Here is a 23905-nt window from a genome sequence, read left to right as displayed (position 1 = left end):
AGTTGTACTTTGTGGGTAAATATAAACATGCCCACCCTTTTTAAGAGATCCTGGCAGATTGTGTATTACATCGTGAGAAGAAGTTCGCGATAAGAGGATGTGGTAATTCATGCTCTGTTTAATAAGCAATAGAGTAACGCACCATATTGTAACGACAGTATGGGAAATGGCTTTTTTTTAATTTATAGAGTACTTTTCCACCTTAAAAGGCCCTAAAACATGTTTAAATATAGAATAAAAAAATCAGGGAGCACAAGGATAAAATTTCACCTCTTGGTGGGGTAAAACTCGTGTCACCCGCCAGCATCCCAAACCTTTTTGTGTAGCTACAATCAAAAGCACGTGATTATTCTTATTCAAAAGGTGGGGCGGAATGGGTTGTGCTCTTGAGAAGGCAGTTGCCATGGATTTCTTTCCAAAAGAGTGCAGATGAACGGCACGTCCCACTTCTGATGTCAGCGCTGGCGCTAGGGAGAGAGTGTGAAGCAGAGTCGGGTGCCAAAAAGGAGGAGGAGGATGGTAAGATAGGAAAGGAGCCTGTTGCTCTGCATCATCCGTCGAGCTGCTGTTGAACGTCCGTTCCGATTCACATCTTTTTGCCAATTAACGGCCGACTTGGGATCAAGATCACAGTGAGTATATCCTGTTTTATTTTGTAGTATTTCATCTCAACCTGGTATTCTTGTGTCACTTGTTGAGCTCTTGCAACCAAAGTTGATAACATTTGAGTTTTAGGAACACCCCTTCCTCTCTTGGATGCTATTGCAGCACAAAAGTGTCATTGATCGTTGGTGTGGCATCTGCTATGCCCTTGACATATGACCGGCATTTACATAGTGGATGCAGTGCACGAGCACACCATGGCAACACGTTAACCTGCGTCTCAGATCTCACGATGCTCAGTCAGTAAAATCGATCGGAACCATTCAGGAGTCAACTTTTTCATCTTAGTGTTATTCCTTGCATTTTTAAAAAAATATCATGTTTTGAGAATAAAGAGTCAGAAAAGCTTTGTGAACTGCAATGTGGAAACCGTTCTCAATAGCTCATTGTGAAAAATGACCTTAAAGGTGGGGTCGTTTAAAGAGTCCTTAGAAAGTTGAAAATTTAATATTTAGTATTAGTATTTGTTAACAATGCCTGACTAAGTTTAATGAGACATTATGCTTTTTTCACACCACATCTATCTGCCCCACTATCAGATTATTTTATTTTACTTTTCATCTTTGTTAGGAAAAAAATGTTCAAAAGGCATTCGCTAAAAAAATATATATAATGAAATAGGAAACGTAAATGCAACTAAACTATGAGAAAAAAAAACATTAAACTTAAAAAAACATTAAAAAAAAAAGAGACATAATACAGTGGGACCTCGCTACTTCACGCTTCGACATTCGCGGATTCAGAGCTGCGCGGGCCTAAAAAAAAATAATAATTAAATAAAATATATTTTTTTTTTAATTTTTTTTTTTTTTTAAGCATTTTTGAAGGGGCGTCGCTACTTTGCAGATTTTCACTTTTTGCGGGTGGTTTTGGTCCCCACTAACCACGTCTAAAAAATATTAATAATAAAATTTAAAAAAAGGTTTTTTTTTTGTTTTTGTTTTTTAAGGTGCACCGCTACTTTGCGGATTTTCACTTATCGCGGGTGGTTTTGGTCCCCATTAACCGCGATAACCAAGTTCCCACTGTACTTTAAATGAACAAATGAACATGCCAGTAGAATACGATTTTTTTTCTTTTGCAATTTAGTCTTCTAATCGTTTTCCTTTGTAAGCTTTACGTTTTGAGGTGGATCATTCCAATTTATATATACAGGTATTTGAAATAAAGTATCCCTAACAGTAAAGAAAACATGCCAGTATGCATAACAGTGTTGTTTTTTTTTTACTCTTAATTTCCTGTGAGACAATGTACCTGCAGGTCCTGTAAAGTCTTTACTTTTTACAAACCAAATACCTTAAGATTACACCCAATCCTAAATTTTTGTGTTTGTATAGTTTACAAATCAACATTGCTTACAACTCTTTAAACTATCTTTCATTATTTCAATTCCTCATTTTTATTTTGGTTACCGAAAAGTTTTTGGGTTTTTATCCATTGTGATGAGCATTCTAGTTTTACTCTCCCCTTTATACAGATCAATAACAAAAATATTTTCCATTACCGATGTGCAATCGTAGCCACATATTCTTTATACAAGCACATATTTTGGAAAATAGATTTTGGGTTTAAAAAGCATTATCGGGATTAATTTGGATTGTCATGCCAAAGATAATTGTAAAATCAAGTGACCTTCAGCTCGGTGGCCTTGCAGTAGGGAACCCGCTCCGAGACTGGGAGGTTGCTGGTTCACGCCTTGGCCGTTTCATACCTAAGACTTACAACATTGGTACCCATTGCCTCCCTGCTTGGCGCTCGGCATTAGGGGTTGGGATTGGGGGGCTTTCGTCACGCAGCGATTCCCAACGACAGGTGTTGAAACACATCAACCGGGTAGGTCTATTGTCACATTATTTCCCGTACACAGTCGCATGAGTGCGTATGGTAGGCGACCCGTGATTATTCAGGGATAAGGTGAGAAAAAGGAAAAAAAAAAAAAAAAAGAAGCCACCTCCTTGCAAAACGTACCTCTGAACGTTTGAAGCCAAGATAGATGATCATTTTTTTTCTTTTTCCTGCAGGTAATTACTCCTATAATGAGAGGAACTAATGACTTGTTCCAGTTTTGACTGGTAATAATGATTGTCTGATTCCCTTCTATTATAAAAATGACAAAGTAATTAAAATGAGCTATTCCCAGGTGTCCTCACATGGGAAGTGTCTGCTGTAGAAATACCCAATGGCGCTTGGAAAGGTTTCAAACCTAACTCAACGTGAGGGCAGTTGGAGATGCTTCTTCAACCGTTGAAAGACTAAAACCAAGTCACCATTGCGAATTCTAATTAATGACAGATCAGAACATCAACAGTTTTCAGGTTCTGTAGATCAGCAAAACGGAGCAGCAAAAAAATATGCACAACGATCAAAGGTTTTTGGGTCACCCAGACTATAGTGTGTTTTCAATAAAAAGTCACTTTTATATTGAATCAGATGAGTTGTAAAATAAATAGAAAGTATAGTTGAGACATTGAGAAGGTAAGAAACTAGGAGTTCATTTAAAAATGTATAATTATATATCCTTCAAATTTTGCTTTCGTCAAAGAATGGAAATTTCTAAGCGACCCCAAAGTTTTGAAGGGTAGTGTAAATAAGTAAATTAATAAATTACCAGTCATAAGGTTTTTTTTATAAGCAGATAAGTATGTTCATTTTTGTTTTAATTTAACCTTACATAATTTGCATTCTGAAACTGCAGTCCTGAGCAACATCAATTGCAGCACAATTAAAAAAAAAAAAGGCCAGATTTAAATATTATCCTGAATGAGCAAAATAAATATTATATTTTACCATTTTTTCTTTTTTTGTTGTTTTCTTAATTCTGGATTTTAGGTGCCCTTGATTTCTGCTTCGTCGTTTTCAGAGTATGTTTTACTCACGATAAACAAAAAACATTAGCTCAGGAGGTAGAGCGCTTGTCTTGGGATCAAGGGATCCCAGTTCGAATCCCGGCTCGTCCGTGTTACACGTCGAGGTGTCCTTGGGTAAGACACTGAACCCCTAATATCCCCAATAAGCAGGTTAGCGCCTTACATGGCTGCAAGGCCGCTATTGGGAAATGTGGAGCACATTGTAAAGCGCTTTGCGAAGTTATTGACTTGAAAAGCGCTATATAAATGCTGATCATTTAATTTCATTTCATTTGAATATTGTCCTACGGAATGCCAATGGCGAAGTTCTAGATCCTGCATCAAGGTAAACAATTGACAAACTTCATACATACATTCTCTAAATTTATTAATTTGATGTGAATGTGAATCACAATGGGAGCTTAAATAGGCTATATTTTAATCTATCTCATATTTAAGGTTTATCACATGTAGTGAGTGGGATGACTTACAACCCCACTCATAAAAGAAAGTAGAATATTTTACAATTGTTGTGGAGGGTTTATGGATGAAAAACCGCATTTTAGTATACTCCACTAGGTAAAATTTGCCTAACAACACAATTTAGGCTGAACTTGTTTATTTAATCAAAACTGTGCGATGCACTGTATAGCTAATACCAGAAGCTATTAAATTGTCTTAAAATGAATGACCAGGGTTGGGTAGGTTACTTTAACTGGATTACTTTCAATTACTTTTGGATTACTCCAATACCAAATATGCTAATAAAAGACAAAAGAAACTAAATATGAATAAAATGATGACTCACAACACGTGGTAAACGTTCTCTCCTGGCTTTGATCTCTTTGATCTCCGGCAAAACTAACAGAAAATGAGACAGAAACAAAATGAAAATAAATCCAAACAGCTTGCCAAAATCATTTTTGCCGTTCCATGTATTCCGTTACTCCCCAAGCCTGCACAAAATTTAGTCATTTTATTCATATTTAGTTTCTTTTGTCTCTTATTAGCATATTTGGTATTGGAGTAATCCAAAAGTAATTGAAAGTAATCAAGTTAAAGTAACCTTACCCAACCCTGCGAATGACTGTGCTATCCTGTATGGGTCACTCGCATTTACACGTTTGATTTTAGTACAGGAACTGCGGGATTGATTCATGTTCAGTGACACGGACGTGAAAACGAGTGTGAAGTGTTTTTGCGTGAATGGTATTAATTCTAAGTCAGCGGTGCTAAGCGTTAATCTGGGGTAGACTCAGCTTTATTGATTCTCTGAACAGAAGAAGTGAAATAATATGAATGGAACAGCTAACACATATAGCCCTGATTTGAACATTCCAGGTCCTTTTTTTCATCTCATTAACTTAAACAATCTTTTAGTATTGAAGTATTTTTGTTTTATTTTGACCGTTTCTTGGCTTTTGTAAAGGTCAGTAATTTGTACATTCATCCACACCTTTCCTATCAAGTAATGTCTGTCCCCAACTATATTCTCACCTGTGAAAAGGTGTTGTTTACAAAGCCATCAGCCGATAGGTTGAATTATTGCAGCTCTGCAGGACATTGGGTGTCTCGAAATCAAGTGAGAAATTGTGATTTTTACCAGTTTATTGTTGTTGAGATGGTGCTGGACCATTTAATTTTTAAATTATTTGAACAGCCCCTTGACATGGAATATACAATACAGAAATATAGCGAGATTTGTTCTACCCATGTAATGATCTTTTTTCTACCTTCATTTTCTTTACGCAATAATTTCTTATACACTCTCTTCGCACCGCTGTAGTATTGATTTGCTCTTGTTACATTATCCATGTCAGTTCCAAATTTCTTGCCAAAATGAGTTTCCAAATCAAATGTTTTTGGCTAAATAACTCTGGCTCATTCATTTATGTCCTGTGATTCAAATTTCTCACTTCTTAGAATGTCAATAGTGATGAGATTAGATAGTTCCGAGCTGACAAAGCAGACTTATGCAGAGACCTCTTTACACAGTGATTTTAAAGTGGAAGTCAACCCAAAAAGGGGATGGATAAGATGAATACAAGTGGGTGATTATTGTTGGGAAATATTCAGGGTTGGCTTTCTCTAACCAATCCCAAAAAATGTAATGCTGCATAATTTATCGACAGCCCTCTGGTGTCATGTACACACATGCTATAGAGTAGTCTGAATTGTTAAGAAAACACTTCACTACAGTACAGATAGGCCACTTCATTACAGTAGTTGGTACAGTAACATTAATAAACACACATCACCTTATAGTGTTATGCTATTTTTTTCCCCACTCCAGGCGAAAAGCAGTTTTCTTGTTTATTGTATCCAGAACACAAGTGTGTTATCAGCCTTCTTTAAATGATTTGATTCATTGTTTTTGTGCTTTATTTGATCGCTTTTGTGCTGTGCGGACAAAAAAAAAAGAAGAAGAGGGAGACATTTAATTTCATGTACAGCATAAATTCTCTCTTACTCTGCAACATCCATCTCCTCGACACAAAAACATGTTATTGCCATAAAATATTCAGAACATATTTAGAAATAGGGAGGTTGTCTATGAGTTAAGAGGGAGAAATAACTTCAAAATATTAAATGTATGAACAACATTGATTATTCTGTAAGGACCTGAAGCAAATTAAAAATGTCCATAAGTTCAGGAAAAGGTACAAAAATAGGATACTTAGTGGTTATACAAGAGAATGAACATCAAAATTTGCTGGGGAATCGATTCATGAGTGTGAGTATATATATATATATATATATATATATATATATATATATATATATATATATATATATATATATATATATATATATATACATAAATACATATGGGATTGTATAAGTTTATATATATGTAGGATTGCATACGTTTATATGCATGTATGTTGGTGTATATATGTACATATATTTATATTTCTTTCATTTTTGTAAAGGGTGAGAGCTACTAAGCTATGTTTCTTCTCACTCCTTTCTGAATATGTCTTTTCTTTCCCATCACTTAGTTTTGTGGTTTATTTAGCTTCCTCATTTTTCTTTTTTCCATTTTTAAATGTTTTCATTTCCCAACATTTTTTGACAATGATCAGGAAGCCTTGCACTGCTTGTGATGCATATTTGGAATAAATAAATGACAACAAAAAACACCTTTTGTTTAAGTCCAGCCAGCTGCTTTGAGACCAGCCTCCCAAACTAGCAATCATTTGCAGCTAGGCTTTGTGATAAGAAAATCAGGGTCTGTTTGGCATATGTGCCACAATGCAGATCGGCTGCCGGCATAATTAGAGACTTGCATTAAATGCATTTCCTGATGCCATTCATGCAAACCGACACTGTTTGTGGATTTTAATCCCTCCTGGAGCCAAACTCGGGATATGCATATTTCTTAATGGCCTAAAGGTAACACCCAACACGGAGTGCCTTGCCAGTATTTTGTTAAACATAAACCGGTCCGGATTTTATATTGCGTAAAGTGATATGAGATCTTTAAGATATTTAAACGGGTTTTGAAGCATGCTGATAGATATTTTACGTAAATATTTCTACATAAATTTGGCTTATTGTAGCCACTGTTTGCCAGCACACATCATTATTCATCATGCTGCACAATCATCTATGCCCATTGTGGTTTACCACAGACAGTGTAATGGAGTCACACTTAGCTCCTCATACACAACCACAACTTCTTTGTGGCTGTACAACACAATAAAAGGTGTACAAAAGAAGTGTAGGCAATTGAGAAAATTTCACATGAGAGCGATGGTCCTTTATGACAATAATAGAGTATTTTCCAAACAGAAACACATCTCAGAAACGGTCAAAAATGGGGAGGTCACTTCTGAGCTTTGGAAAATTGTCAAAGTAGCATCCTCTTAGAGCACATTAGAGGAAAGTGAGCTGTTAAGAGAGAGGAAGTGGATAAACGAGATTGGCTGCGGTTGTGATGGTCATTTAAACTTAGGGACTGGCCACGTTCCAGTTTCAGATGACGTAACAAAGCAAGCCCTGCTTTGAGCAGGGGTAGACAAAGTAACAAGTCTCAGAGAATTCTGTTTTGTATTATTTTTCGTCTGCTGAATACAAGAGAGCCAGAAGCAGAAGCTTGGTTTTTCTGATTAAAAGGAATTGATGTTCCATTTTAGAGACTACACTTCCACTGGTATGAATCTCTGGTATGAAACGTTTTTCAAAACTCATCAATCTTGGTCTACTCTATATTTTACCCTCTCTGGCTAACAGATTTCTCATGTCCAAAATGAACAATCTGTTTTGTTGAGAGAAAAAAATCCGATAGTAAAAAATGTCATTGTATTTAAAAAAAATATACTCAATAAATCCTTTTTTGTTTCCCGACAGCCCAAACATTTATTTGCGGTATTTTAATTTGTAAGAGGCGGCTTTTAATTTGTCAGTCTATCATGAAAATGCTGTGAGCAATAAAGGGCTTGATTCTAGCAGTGTCAAAATGTCAACCCCAAAAAGATGTAAAAGAAAAGTTTATTCAAACACGTCTAAGAAATGCATGTACTTGCACGCACATCACGAATGAGCTGACTATGGTTCTGATCATGACTTTAAGCCAGAAGATAGCGGCAGAGAGTAACAAAGTTTCAAATTCTGTACAGCTCCTTTTAAAGAGCAAATATATAAATGAGTAAATCGTCATAAGTAGCTTGATAGGTTAGATTTTCAATCTTATCAGTATTTCATTTGTAGTCTTTATTTCCAACTATTGAATGCATCATGTCAAGTTGCATGTCATGTAATGTCAATTCATGTCATGTTTATTTGTGTCTTAGTGTAGTGTATCCTAGCGAAGGGTTTTTGTGTGTTGTTTTTTTTTTTTTACACGGAGGACTGGGAGAAGCACAATTTTAATTGACATTAAAGCTGACTTTGACTTGTATAGGCCTTAATCACAAGAAGTCTCAAAGGGCTTGTAATATGCAGAAAAAAGCAAATTTCTTAATAAGTAGGTCATTCTTCGGTACAGTAGTTGATAAGTTCGCCTATCCATCTGCTTCTACTTTTGCAGTTCTTTCGAATAATATGTGACGGAGTAACAGTGATATACCGGCCAATGTACAGGAAGCAAAACACAAGAAAGTGAGTCACCAGGCAATCTGGAGAACATGCCCCGCGGCTAGCCTGTGATCGCACTGGCACTGAGATAGGCCAGACCGTCACCGATCTGGTGGCGGGAACAGCTATTCATTGCCCTTGTTGACTCTCATCCCGTGCTAGCACACAAGGTATTCTTCTGGCAATCTGAGACCTTCTAACCCCACCCTCCAAAAAAAAGCTCCAGAGTGTGCGGGGAGGCAAAAGCACAGTCGGTTAAAGTGAGGAATCAAACAGCCTAGAGGGGTTAAGCATGATTTAATGCTGCGGAAGAGTGGCGTAGGCTCGTGCACATCTATACTGGTGAAGAACTGTGGGTGTATTGATAACCTCTGCTGCACTAACACAAGTGAGAACGCTGCTGGACTTAAATATGCTATGATTATTTTTGCTCTTGTGAAGACCTCATGTGCAGTAGTAGGAGTTGCATTGTCTCAGTTCATGAAGCTGCTACACACATAGAAACAATTCATGTACAGAGGTGGCAAAAAAAGCTCCAGGACCCAATACGAGTTTTCCCCTCCACTGTAATTCCCTAAAGCTGTCAAACTTATTTTTACCAAGGGCCACAACAGCATTATGGCTGTCCACAAAGGGCCCCAAGGTATCTAGCCTAGACTTTTATAGAAATCCCGATTTGCGTGTGTGCGCATGCGTTCATATATGGTTTATAGGTTTGGAAACGGCTCAACAGATTTTCGTAAAAAAATTACACAGTGTTTTAGCTAGATTTAGTGCGCCGGCACCCCAGATAAATACCAATAAATTGAATAAAGATTTGTTTTTGCGTACAAGTGGCTCAGGAGTTGCATGTGGTCATAGTGCTCTTTGGCACTCCCTAATGGCTCCTTGGCACTTTTTCAACAAACCACAACAAGCCAACAACAACCTCGCTCAAGTAGAATGCCCGGGAACACCAAGCCCAGTAACACAAAGTCCTGCAGACCCTCGGTCATTATGCTTCTGATAAATATATACAACGACTTTTCCATGTAACGTAACTCTCAATTTATCAATTATTTAAGTCACCGAAATTAGGGTTGCATTGAAAAAAAATTCAACACACAAATAAAACATGTTAAAAGTAATAATACAGTGATACTTCTACACACGAATTACAAGAAATTCAAGCGAAAATCATGCCCGGTATACAAGATAAAATCCATGTTACGAGAATTTCCAGACGCTAGCCCCTAGACACTGTGGCTTTCAAGTAATTTTATAATTACCTCATTTATCCTATATCTGTATTTTTATGTTCAATAAAGATTGAAATTTCTTTTGTGATCAGCAAGATGTTTTCTATAGCTATTTGGGGTTAACTTGGATGCTTTAGGGAGTCTCGAACGAACGGATTAGTAATTCTAGATACAAGCATAAACCAGGAATAATGTTGTATGTAGAGGTATAACAACTGTCTAACAAAACAAAATATTCTTTGACATTTTAGTGTATAGGTTTTTTTCTTTAATTTTAATTTATTTAGGGTTGAAAATAATATTTCATTCGTGCAAACAGTTAAAAAAAACAAAAAACGCCTGTAGATGTTGCTAGCGATTCACCATAAAGTTTAGTTTTGAGATTGCTCTCTTTAGTCTGAAGGAGCAGAAACTCACTACACATTAATTTAATTTTAAATTGAGGTATCACTTTGAGTTCTTGGAATTCTGATATGAATTACTAATCCAGAAAGATGGAACCAAGAAACAGGCAGAGTAATATAAGACAAAATGATTTATCAATACGTGTAATCAACAAGAAACTAGAGAAAGAAAACGCAAAGAACACCGGGAAAATCGACCGCTAAAAAGGCTGTGTTACTAGAAAAAGAAACCAACAGGCTCTCGCTAAAATCCTAATCAATTCGGAGAGACTCCTTTGTACAGAAAATTCCGCCAATACTTTCTCCAAGAACCAATAATATGATGTCCAGTTGAAACAGTCACCTTAGAATTCGCATCTTGAGTTGTTTTCCTTTGTGATGCGAGGTGTTTCAGCGTATGCCCTGCGTGCCAATGGAAGGCATCAATGCAGGCTGGCACGGTCTGCGCAGCTGACCTCCAGGATAAAAGAATGAATTCTTTTTAAAAGAGCAGTGACGCTGGATTAAAACCACGCCTCTTGGGCGTGATTCCTTTTTTTCGGAGATGTCATATTTCTTCTGATAGGGTGACATTAGGTTTTAAAAGTCCTTAATTAGTGCTAATTTGCATAGGGTGACATTAGGTTTTAAATTGACGGTGGGCCAACGGATTCTCATTCAAATTATTTTTAAAGCCAGTGGGCGGAAATTTAGCGGAGTGAATCTATACGCAGGAATGTCCTCCAAAAGACATCCACCATCCTGACCACTTATCCTCAGTAGGGTCGCGGGGGGTGCTGGAGGCCATCCCGCAGTAAGCAGGGAACACCCTGAACTGGTACCCACCCAGTCGCAGGGCACACAGTGACAGACAACTCACTCTCATTCATACTCAGGGACAATTTGGCCCGGCCAATTAACCTTACATGCACGTTTTTGGAGTTTGGGAGGAAACCCACGCAAGCACGGGGGGAACATGCGAACTCAACACAGGAAGGCTGATAGCTGGAAAATGATTTCATCAATACATAGCCTTGAATGTTTTTATTATAATCAAAATCCTCGGGTTTTCAGACTTTATTGTAATCAACTGCAGGTCTCTGTGGGGGGAACCTGGTTACGTCCAAGAACTGCGCACCAGGGGGCACAGTTATTCAATCCATTCCAAAAGCCTGAGTTCTTCTAACTTGGGTGAAATGCGAATATTCAGTTCTGTCTGTAGTAATGGGGGAAAAAAAGGAGAAAGGTGGTCCTGATGAAACAAAAGTGTACCTAGCCGATAGTCCAGTGGAAACATAAAATAGAGTCTTTGAAAAGTAAAGGGGAAAGATATTTATGTAGTAGTTGTTGTACTGGGATTATTTGGCCAACTGTAGTATCATTATTTCTCAATTCCACTCAGAAGAATCCTAAGAGGGTTCTTCTATTTCTCATTCTTTTTGTAGTAGCGAGTCAAGCCGAAGGAGACGCTTGTCTAATAAGATCCGTAGTTTCCATCCCTACTTGCTCAGCATTTGCACCAGATTCAAACCCTTCCTCTACCTGCGTAACACGTCAGCGAGAACAAGCACTAGTCACTTGACCAAATCAGATCAAGGAGCTCGACCGAAAAGGAGGATACATTTCCCCAGTCACGTGATGCTACGTCACCAACACACGCTTCGAGCGCGGCTTCATTTGTCATCCAAATTCTTACTCAGCACAAGCTTGGAAGGCACGCTTCATTTTGCCCATCACAAGTCAAAAGACCCGTGATGAATGACCGCTGATGAGACTTCGTCACAAATCTTGCCTTATCGGTCCCATCATCAATCACTCTGGTCATTGCTTGATGACCTGACACAGAGGATATTTATACACAGCAAAATGAAGCGCGGTCTAGAAAGTTCCTTATAGCCAACTGTAGCGACCCGACTGGATGATAAGTCGAGCTTTTTGACCTATACTTTACAATGTTTTACTTGTACAACCATTTCCATCACACTATGTAGCAACGGAAAAGCTGTGAAATAAAACATTGAAATACATAGTGATTCTTCTTATTTACAATGCTACAAGTTTACAGAATGAAATGAAATATGTATTTGCAACAAGACTGATCTGACAAATAGGAATGAAAATAGCATTCTAACTGAACAAAATCCTCCCTTTGGCGTCACCATTTAAAAGAAATAAACATTTTAACTGTTCTCATTTTAGATAGATAAGGGAAAGTCCTAAATTAGTGCTAATTTGCATTAATTGCTGGGGACAATTTAAAAGAATTACAACTGAATGAGTCTTTAATAAAAAAAAAATTACAAATGACAAAAATTAAACAAACCTTTTGCCCTTTTTAGCCAATTTCTCATCTCATGAATTTTGTTTTCTCACTTTTTCCTTCGTGAGGTTTGCTAAACCGTGTCTGCCATTATGGACTCGGAAAGGCACGCCCTCGGCAAGACGCCTTCAAAATAAAAGCATAGCCTTCAGATATAAAAGTTTAATTTATGTCCGATCTTAATAAAGAAAATAGCAACTTTGCTTTAAGGAATAATGGGATCAAATCCAGCTACGAGCCTTCCTGCGCGGAGTTTGCATGTTCTCCCTGTTCTTGTGTGGGTTTCATCCAGGCTCTCCGGTTTCCTCCCACATTCCAAAAACATGCATGTCAGGTTAATTGGCCGGTCCAAATTGTCCCTAAGTGTGAATGAGCGAGTGAGTTGTCTGTCCCTGTGTGCCCTGCTACTGGCTGGCAACCAGTTCAGCGTGTCCCCTGCCCACTGCCCGAAGATAGCTGGGATGGGCTCCAGCACCCCCGCAACCCTAGTGAGGATAAGCAGTGCAGATAATGGATGGATGGATGGATTGACAGGATAACATTAAATATGATGAAAAACGTAGGATAAAAACATTTTAGAAAATAAAACAAAACAAAAATGTGAACAATACAGCATCAGAAATATTCCACAGCCTTGAAATGGATTAGTCCATTTGATTCCGAGCACCGCGTTAAAATATATTCTGATAATCATATATTTTTTCCTCATCGGTTGACCACATTATCATCACTGTCATGATTACTGATGCGGGACACCTTAGTCTGCTCCGTTGGCGCCAGCAGCCTCGGACGCTGATTGGCTGCTGAGCTCTTTTCAAACCCCCGTCTTTCTGTCAACGATTGTCAGTTCATCTGCGAACCTCAGCTCCACGCTAGGCAAGCCCTTTTTGACTCCTGACTCAATCCTGCCCTGTTTTCCGTCTGATTCCCCATGCCGACCTTTTTTCTGAACCCGTTTACGTTTTTGCTCCTCCGTCCCGGCCATCAACCTGTTTTTTCCTCGCTCTCGACACTGCCTTCGCTCGACACGGAAGTGCCACTTCCGCGTTCCAAGCGATCTGCTACCCGTGACTGACGATCACCGGATCATGGGTGCAAGCCCTTTCCTCCTTCTAAATAAAGCTGAGTAAACAAATGCAATTGGGTCCTGTCTCCGTTCCTGGTCCCTGACAATCACGTTTTGATGGATTATCTATAAACCAATTACTATTAAAAAAATATATCAATTGATACTGATTTTACCAAATCCTTGAAATGAAATGAAATGATCTGCATTTTATATAGCGCTTTTCAAGTCAATGACTTCTCAAAGCGCTTTACAATGTGCTCCACATTTCCCAATGGCGGCCTTGCAGCCATGTAAGGCGATAACCTGCTTATTGGGGGTATTAGGGGTTCAGTGTCTTACCCAAGGACACTTCGACATGTAACACCGGCAAGCCGGGATTCGAACTGGGATCCCTTAATCCCAAGACGAGCGCTCTACCTCCTGGGCTACTAAATTCCAGCTTCTTGGTAATAAAAAAGCTTGTGTTTGAGGACACGAAGGGGGCAATTATTGATTCATTATTTTATTATTTAGTACTTATTCAAATGACTGAATTAATACTGTTAATGACTGAATGATGTTTGTGTGTGGTTGTTAGTGGAAGGGACAGAAATAAGACACTCTGGCTTCTCAGCACCCCCAAAGCTCTGAACCTAAAATCGCCCTTGATGGAAAACATCTCTTATCCTAACACCTGAGATAGACTCCTTCTCACCCATGCCCTAGTCAACATAAATGCTATACAGAATTCATTTGAGCTCATGAGAGCTTTTAAACCTTTCTGGTTAGAGCCCATTTGAAACACAGATGCACTTAGTGATTTACTTTTGACCAAAAGAATATCTGGACTCATTAATGTCACAGCATAGATATTAAACATATACATTAACATGAAAAATAAAACACAACTGCAATGGTAAATTAAACATTACGTGTAATGTTAATGGATGGTTCCATGCTATGAAGGTACATCCCTCATCTACTGTAGCATACGAAGGTCAATAAAGTCTGTTCGAACTGAGCATGATATATTATGCATTTTTTCCAATTAAAATCAAGCTTTTAACAATTAAATGGTAAATTGCCATCAAATAATTGCAGGATGGGAATTTTACCTTCTAGTCCTATGGGTGTGTTTCATCACTGTCAGTGACCACTCAAGACTTCACTATTGAAAAAAATATGGTATCGAACATCTCTATAAATTAGTGTTACTTATACTGACAAATAGATTTAACATTCTAGGCAATAAAGGGTTTTGTGTGGGTGGAACAATCCTCTGAATGTAATCAGTGTGTGACAGTGCAGATGAGCATTCACTTCCGCACATTTCAATCTTAGAAGCCTCCACCTCTTTCCAGAAAAGGACAATTGTTTCTATAAGCAGATCCCAGGCCTGACAGTTTAATTGCTGACTATTCAAATAAATTACTGGAATTGTTTAAATATGCTTCAGCAGACGACTTTGAACCAGCACTAAGCATTCTTATTTGAATTTTCCTCTGAAGGCAAGATTATTTTGTAAATTTTGCGTCAGTTGATTGAGGTAGTGTAAGCCAAACATTTATTGTTTTCTTTCTAAACTGGAATTATTAAGGTCAGAAAATATTTTTGACTTAAATTAACCTCAGATACATTTTAGTGAGTCCCTAATCAACACAACGTATGTTTTTTGGGGGGTCAAAATAAAGACAATTACATATTTTCAGCGATATATGGTGTGCCAGATTTAAAGGCGCACTCCCAAAAATGTAGTCTTTTGCCATATATTTTTCATAGACAAGGCCCACCGGACTATTAGGTGCATGAAATTGAAACTAGTGCAATGATTAATAAGTCGATATGTATCACGGATCAAAAACGCGAATCATTGTTTGCAATGGGGAATCGATCCAGTATTGAGGCAGTGAGGGATCTGACACTTAACCACTAGAGCACCAGTAGTACAAATGACATGCAGTTGCTTATCTCATTGTCACACTATTTTTACCGGGTTAATATATACAAGCCTAATGACCCGATGTTGCCAGGCATTTTACTTGGGCGGGGTTGTTGGGCCGTGGCTCGTTAAAAAAGTACCAGGGAGCCACATCGGAGTGCCAAAGAGCTCCTGGGGCGCTTGTGCACGAAAGAAAATGTTTATTGGTTTAGTTGGTATTTATTGGTGGTGCCTTGACACAAATACTAGCTAAAGACACTCGCATAGTTTGAAATTACGAGTGTGTACATTTTAACGCCAATTGATCCAGCCGCTTTTCGCAGCCTATATGTCACATATAAACACACAGGCACAAAAATCGAGATTCATAAAGTAGTTTCCATTTAGATTAGATAGATTAAATCATGTACATAAGTATGTAAAAGAACTTGTATAGTGTTTTGTTGAAAGACTTTCTGTTTTCTGTTTCTGTCTTTCACAACATTATTGACATGCAGGTGAAGAAGTAGAGACTCTTTAACCTATCAGAATGCACTATCAATATCAGTGCTTCTGGCACTGTGAGTAAAAATAGTGTGGTGATGAGATAACGTAATGCCTTTTCATATGTCATCTGTACCACTGGAATATGGAAAATGTAGGTGCTGTGACAACCCAGGGAATCAAGTAGGTTTGACACACAAAAACTCACAACCAAGAAACAGTTTTAAAAGACTGAACAAAGGGAGGTTTATCAACTACCAAAACATTCCAAGGAATGTTTGAAAAAAACGAAGGTTCTTCTCCGGTCGGAGGTAGGCTTTTCGTGGACGGTGGAGCCTTTGCTCAGGGGTTCAAGGATTTCTTACAACCCTGGGTTGCCACAGCTCCCTCATCTTAATCACCTGGGTTTGAAACCCATTGCTTACAATGTATTGTGATCTAGGAGAGCAATTATTATCGATTGATCAATCATTATATTTGGAAGTATACCATAAACACTTGTGTAGTAATGCAAACTTATAAATACTGTATGCATATCCAATCGTATCCACCCCTGCAGGTTATAGCGTGCAGTTTCAATTTTCAGGTCATTTGGGGGTTTTTAAGTCCGTCTTATAGTCCGAAAAATACGATAGTCTTCAGTGAACAGTTTTTTAAAAACAATTATTACAATATAAAAATAGATTCTTCAATTAAACTTACCGTAAATGTTTATTTTTTTCAAAAAGAGAAACAAAGAAAACAAACTGTACTTACCTATCTCTGAGCCTTAACATGTTTTAAAGGGCAGTTTAATGTTTAAAAGTGAATCATGTCTATGTTTTTTATGGTGAATAAAAGTCACAATTGGTTTGTTCACAGGTGCCAATATACAGGTGGCAGCTGTAGGCTCAGGCATGCGACATTGTCTGTAAACATGACCCTGCTGGCAGGTGACGGCTCTGACTACGACTACAGTGTGCTCAGCTGCGCTTCTGACACTTCTTATAACCCTCCGCCCTTACAAGAGAAGGAGGCTCGCAAGGGAGCCTACTACAAGAGGGCAAAGCCAGCCCCTGAGCTGTCTCCAGGCAAAGATGCCGCATCGCTGTCCAATACCCGGAAACTTCATGCCATTATTAATGTGGGTGGCATGCGTTACCAACTTCCTTGGACCACTTTAGAGGACTTTCCTTTGTCCCGCTTGGGCCAGCTGCATTTGTGCAGCAGCTTTGATGAGATTATGGGTATTTGCGATGATTACGATGTCACGCACAATGAGTTCTTCTTTGACCGCAATCCGTGTGCTTTTCGCACAATTCTCACCTTCTTGAGGGCCGGCAAGCTTCGTACTCTGAGGGAGATGTGCGCCCTGTCCTTCAGGGAGGAGCTGCTGTACTGGGGGGTGCCGGAGGAGAGCCTGGAATGGTGCTGTCGCCGACGCATGCTACAACGTCTGGAGGAGTTTGAGGCCATGGAGCGCGCTGCAGAGGAAGAAGAGCTCGCGCAAGACATGTCTGATTCCAATAGCGGTGGGCATCCCCCTGAGTCTTGCTTGAATGGTTTCATGGCTAAATTGAGGGACATGGTGGAGAGACCACATTCTGGACTCCCGGGAAAGATTTTTGCTTGTTTATCAGTGTTATTTGTCACCATCACTGCTGTCAACCTCTCCATAAGCACCCTGCCAGCCCTGAGGCAGGAAGAGGAGGCGGTGAGTAGCCTTCAAACATTTCTTATTAAAAGGATGCCTAATACCTTGCAATAAGTTATTACCCAATAATTGTATTTAATGAATCTTTGTTTCTAAGTAATCCAGGGGTTTATATTCCTGGCAGGTTCACCAGTGACACACATTTGCAAGGTGAGGAACCAGACAGTGTACAGCTGAGAAAAAAAAACACATGATGAACTATTTAATACGAATTTGACGAGCCATAACACAGGTCACAGAGACCCACCCTCTGGTCATTGGCTTCTTTGGATTGCACCCATAGGTCAGGCCTGCAAAATTCGTCCCTTACAACGCTAAACCCAAAGTGACTACCAATGTGGTTGCCCAATTTATATGCAGTGGGAGCGACATAAAGGCAATAATATTTTAAAGACCTCTTCAATTTTACTAACACTAGCTCTCATATAAATAATTTAAGCAAACTGCAAAATGGATTTTGGCTCATCTGTCAGGGCTACGAACCACAAGGCTAGAATGAGGGCCCACTGCAGAGCAAACTTTAACACCTTGTTGTTGGAGAGAAACTGCTCTTTCTCGCTCAAGTGGGTTCACTGGAGTAAGGCACTTTATCCAACCAGCCATCCATCATCTGCACTGCTTTTCCTCAGTAGGGTCGTGGAGGTGCTGGAGCCCATCCTAGCTATCTTTGGGCTGTAGGCAGGGGACACACTGGACTGGTTGCCAGCCAATGCAGTGACACACAAAGACAAAAAACTCACTCGCAGGGGACAAATCGGACCGGCTAATTAACCTTCATGTATGTTTTTGGAATGTGGGAGGAAACCGGAGTGCCCAGAGGAAACTCACGCAGGCGAGGGGAGCACATGCAAACTCCACACAGGAAGGCTGGTAGCTGGATTTAAACCCATGACCTCAGAACTGTGCCGCAGACACGCTAACCACTCATCCGCCATACCGCTGTACCCTACCACTCAGCTAAAAAACTGGAAAACTTTATGCCACCCTTTTGGGTGAAATCTTTTGATGCATGCTTGAATTCTCCATGTGTCAGATGTACAGCATAATTGTTTGCACAAATTAAATTTTCTCATATACAGGTACAGCCCTGAGCAGAAAGTATGGAATCACCGGTGTTGGGACAGGGCTTCACTCAGACATTTTAATTTGTAGAAAAAGCTCAGATCACTAACAATCGTAAGGTCATTCCAAAGTGCAATATATTGGCATTCAGAAACACTAAAACAAATTAAGAAAAAAACATTGCAATGGTCAGTAAATGTTACTTTTATAGAGCAAGTGCAGGGAAATAAATATGGAATCACTCAATTCTGAGGAAATAAAATTTGAAGCAGTGCATTTTTAGTATAAAATAAGGACACACCCAGTCAATTTCCTTTCCTTAATTGGGCTCTTGGCTCAGATTAAGTCTGCTTGTTAGTTAGCAGTTAAAAACAATGCGGTTATCACACCTTGGAGGGCTCCTGGACTAAGTGGATTGGCAAGAATCATGGCTCCAACAAGAGAGATTTTTCTTGAGAGCAAAGAAGGTAACTCTTCTCATATGGTTGCCAAATATGTGGGCTGATCACAGTCAGCTGTATCAAAGATTTGGACCAAGTAAAAACGGCATCGGATGGTGGTTAAAGACAAGCGTACTGGTATGCCAATGAAGACATGTAGGTATCAAGACAAATAACTAAAGGCCAATGTCTTGACAACAGAAAATGCACAACAGGAAAAATTAAGAGGAAATGGGTGGAAGTTGGAGTCAATGTATGTGACAGAACTGTGCAAAATTGCCTAAAGGAAATTGGATTTTCATATGGGAAAGCAAAAAAGAAAACCATCGTTGGCCCTCAAACATAAAAGAACAAGACTGCAATGGGCTAAGGATAGGCAATTATGGACTGTGGATGACTGAATAATGGTTATCTTTAGTGATGAGTCACGAATCTGCATTGGACTGATTATGCTGGAAGTGCAACTTTTACAAAATTTACAAAGAGGACTGCCTAAAGCAAAACATCAAAATTCCTACAGTCCTTAATGATATGGGGCTGCATGTCTGGCAAAGGGACTGGGGAGGGGCCTGCGGTTAAATCTGCAAAAAAGTTTACATTGACATTTTGGAAAGCTTTCTTATTCCTTCAATTGAAAAAATGTTTGGGGATGATATTGAAATGATATTGCATCATGCCACAGAGCGAAAACAGTAAAAGCATTCCTTGGAGAAAGACTCATCCAGTCAATGTCATGGTTTGCAAATAGCCCAGATCTCAACCTAATTGTAAACCTGTAGTGGAAATTTGAAAATTGTCCACAGGAAGGCTTCAACCTGCAAAGATGATCTGGCAACTGCAATCAAAGAGAGTTAGCACCAGATTGATACTGTTCGTCTCTCATCAAGTCCATGCCTCAGACACGGCAAGCTGTCATTAAAGCCAAAGGTGGTGCAACTAACCACTAGTGATATGTTCTGATTGTTATTTCTTTGTCTGATTCCATATTTTCATCAGAATGGAGTGATTCCATATTTTTCCCCTGTGCTTTGTTTATAAAAGTAGCATTTACTGACCACCACATAGTTTTTTTATTCATTTATTTTAGTGTTTCTGAATGCAAAGGCGAAGCACTTTTGAAAAACATTATTTCTTCATGCTTTTTATCTGAGTTTGTTATACAGAATACTATTTCAGAGTGAGTACTTGTCCAAGACGGATGATTCCATACTTTTAGGGTTTGTTTACAGTACTATCATTAAACACATATCCTTGAAATGAGACGTATTGGCTACATATATATCAAAACCAACCAGCACATTTACAGCAGATGCACATCATCATCACCAAAACATCACCAGTTGTAGAGCAATAGTTTTTACTTCATTTTATTTTTTATTTTTAAATGCAATATTTTTGTTTCACATAATCCACAATCAGTGGTTGTGTTGTTTCCTCATTTGAGAAGATTGCCCTTTTTCTCAGTTTATCCTTGTTGCCTTTCTATTTCCGTGTACTACTACGGAAACAGGTGGTATGCCGTCTTTAGTTGTTCCACTTCATCTTTGATTTTCTTTTGGCTTAATAAGGAAGGCTCAAACTTTATTCTTTTGGTTTGTGTTCGGGTACATTTTTTTCTTGTATTTGGTGCAAATAGAACTGAAAGTCTCTCTTGTACGATATGCCGAAGGTATTGCTGGATGCAAATTTGAACCCTTAAACACACTCTATTGAACAGGATTTGGTAAAGGACGATTTACGGAATCACGCCATAAGGCAAGGCTGGTGAATCAATTTAAATTAAAACTGTGTTCAGTTTGAGGTTCTGAACATCTCTACAATTGCAATCATGTTATTTTTTTTCATTTTTTTTATTGTCACTCTTTTCAAAATTAATCATATGCTGTTGTATCAGATAAAGGCCACATGGAGTTTTTTGTTTTTTTTTCTTGATCTAATTTCTTGGCCCCCAAAAAAATGAAAGAGGAGGTTCAGACTAAATTTGTGTTTGCTGTGATTCAAAGCCTGCAGTTGAAGCTTCTCATAATGCAGTAACTCCCCCTAGTGGTATTTAAACTACTGTTCTGTCTTTGAACAGGGCACATGTTCCCAGTTGTGCTACAACATCTTCATAGTGGAGACGGTGTGCGTGGCCTGGTTCTCTCTGGAGTTTTCCCTGCGTTTCATCCAGGACCGCTCCAAACTGACATTCCTGCGACAACCCCTCAACCTCATCGATGTGCTCGCCATCCTTCCCTATTACATCACACTGCTGGTGGATACTACCTCCAAGGACGAAAAGCGGCCTGGTTCGGGGAGCAGCTACCTAGACAAGGTTGGCCTGGTGCTGCGCGTGCTACGAGCGTTGCGCATCTTGTACGTGATGCGGCTGGCTCGTCATTCTCTCGGCCTGCAGACTCTTGGCCTTACTGCACGTCGCTGCACACGGGAATTCGGCCTGCTCCTTCTCTTCTTGTGTGTGGCCATCGCCCTCTACTCACCGCTGCTGTACCTGATTGAGAATGAAATGGTTGCAACGCAAGAGTTTACCAGCATTCCTGCCACCTACTGGTGGGCAGTTATCACTATGACGACAGTGGGCTATGGTGACATGGTGCCACGCAGCATACCAGGTCAGGTGGTGGCCCTGAGCAGCATCTTAAGTGGCATCCTCCTCATGGCCTTCCCTGTTACCTCCATCTTCCACACTTTTTCACGTTCCTACATTGAGCTCAAGCAGGAGCAGCAGAGGATCCTGCAGAGGAGGACTCACTTTATGCTACGGGGTCACATGACCGGACTGGGAAGCAACCTATCCCTCGAAAGCGACATGCTTTTTCCCATAGGCCCATCGGACACACACGACTTGGATGACTGAAATTATGAACACAGGGACGAAAAGGGTGAGAGGTCTTCCTTGAGATGCAGCCTGTGTGTGTAGCATTTAACCTGAGGACAAACACTGAAACAACAGAAAAAAATTGTCTGTACTGAATAGAATTTACCTTCAGTTGCATATCTAAATTAAAAAAAAAATGATTCAATAGAAAGGGGAAATGGTAAATTTCCAATGCTAAACATTTGTGACTCAAATATCTTTGAAGCAGGGCACCAGGTTGCCCTCTAAGAACACCTAAATAGCTCTCAGACTGGTTCTAAAAATAGCTCACCTAGAGATGGGTCATTTTGATTTACAAGTAAATTTATTTTGCAGTCGGCATGAGCGATCATTCACAAGATTAGTTCATTTAAGTACAAGATCAACTCTTCCAAAAATATTTATAAAATAAACTGATAATTTGAAAATGTAAATCCCTTGGGGTGGCACGGCAGATGAGTGGTCTGCAGTTTTGAGGTCATGGGATCAAATCCAGCTACCAGCCTTCTTGTGCATGGTTTGCATGTTCTCCCCGTGTTTGCCTGGGTTTCCTCCGGGCACTCCAGAGTCCTCTCACATTACAAAAACATGCATGTCAGGTTAATTGGCCCATCCAAATTGCCATAGGTGTGAATGAGCGAGTGAGTTGTCTGTCTCTGTGTGCCGTGCAACTGGCTAGCAACCAGTTCCTGTCCACTTCCCGGAGAGAGATGGCATGGGCTCCAGACCCCCTCGACCCTACTGAGGAAAAGTGGTGCAGATAATGGATGGACGGGTGTAAATTACTCAGTAACCTTAGAGAAAGCAGAATTTTTAGTGTTGACTGAGACTATTTTAACCCCACTTCCAAGCATTTAAACCCCAGGAATAACATAGTAACAACATAGTAATAACATGGTAAGTTGATATTTTAGAAAAGGATATCAACCTGGTAGCCCTTTGCGCTAATCAGTAAATAAAAAGTAGTTTTCATCTTCAAAGAGGTTGCCGATCCCCGCCTCAAAGGAAACACACATTCTGAGATTCTATACAAGATCTGTGTAAAAACATGAAAAGTATTCCTTGATTGCAGAGTGCTTGCTGGTAAAGCATTGATTTATTTTTAGTGCAGGTGCATACGGTCTGTGATGTGAAATGTCACAGTGTCTGAACAAAAGGTAATTTAAACTCATGTAACTATTTGCAGTTGCTTTAGTTTATTTCAAAGGAAGCTTCATGTCTTTAGTCTTATTTTTTTTAATTGGATGACAAACCAAGTGATTGATCGTGCAATGAAGTCCAATAGAGCACACGTTGATGTGGTATTTTTTGAAAACAGCATTTTTTTGATTGCCTCACGGTCCACGGATCCATTAAGCGCCCGGATCGTCGGTGCACCAATGGGACGCAACTCGAGAAAGCTTTTTTTCCACTGTTGACGGTTCTTTACCTGTTTTTCTGTCCTTAAATTTTAAATTGAATTACATTTGATGTGAGTACATTTGTACAATTGTAAAACTTACAAGCTAGTGGTAACAATAGAAGTTCATTCTGCTCCCTGTGATTGCAGATAATTGTTGTAATTGTTTTTTCTGCTTTTTGTTGCTCATCACTCTTTCTCTGAGATTAAAATTAATTATTAACTTCTTTGGTGCTTTCATGATATCACCTCTCCCTTTATACCAGGAGGCTCCATCGTGGTAGCCCCCTAAGAACACCTGAGTGGCCCATGGACAGGTTCTGAAAATAGCTCAACAGTAATGTGTCATTTTAATTTTCCAGTAAAATCTCACTGAGATGATGTTTCTGAACCTAAACCTTTAAAAATTACAACCTAGTAATAACATCGTAACAACATAGTAATAACATAAGTTG

General features: G+C 39.2%; 1 protein-coding gene across 1 annotated transcript; it reads left to right on the top strand.

Annotated features, from left to right (window-relative positions):
• Window positions 1–505: 505 nt before the first annotated feature.
• On the top strand, window positions 506–23674 carry kcng1 (potassium voltage-gated channel, subfamily G, member 1). Its single transcript, XM_088330900.1, has 3 exons — window positions 506–632; window positions 16861–17692; window positions 21272–23674. Exons 2-3 carry the CDS (start codon window positions 16916–16918, stop codon window positions 22049–22051), a joined length of 1557 nt encoding a protein of 518 aa, XP_088187026.1. The 5' UTR covers window positions 506–632; window positions 16861–16915; the 3' UTR covers window positions 22052–23674.
• The last annotated feature ends 231 nt before the right edge of the window (window positions 23675–23905 follow it).

Source organism: Urocampus carinirostris, chromosome 3, assembly GCF_059441175.1.
Source record: "Urocampus carinirostris isolate Australia breed hairy pipefish chromosome 3, RoL_Ucar_1.0, whole genome shotgun sequence".
In the NCBI taxonomy this organism is placed as follows: domain Eukaryota; kingdom Metazoa; phylum Chordata; class Actinopteri; order Syngnathiformes; family Syngnathidae; genus Urocampus; species Urocampus carinirostris.
Note: the sequence above shows the minus strand (reverse complement) of the source record. Positions and strands in the feature narration are given on the sequence as shown.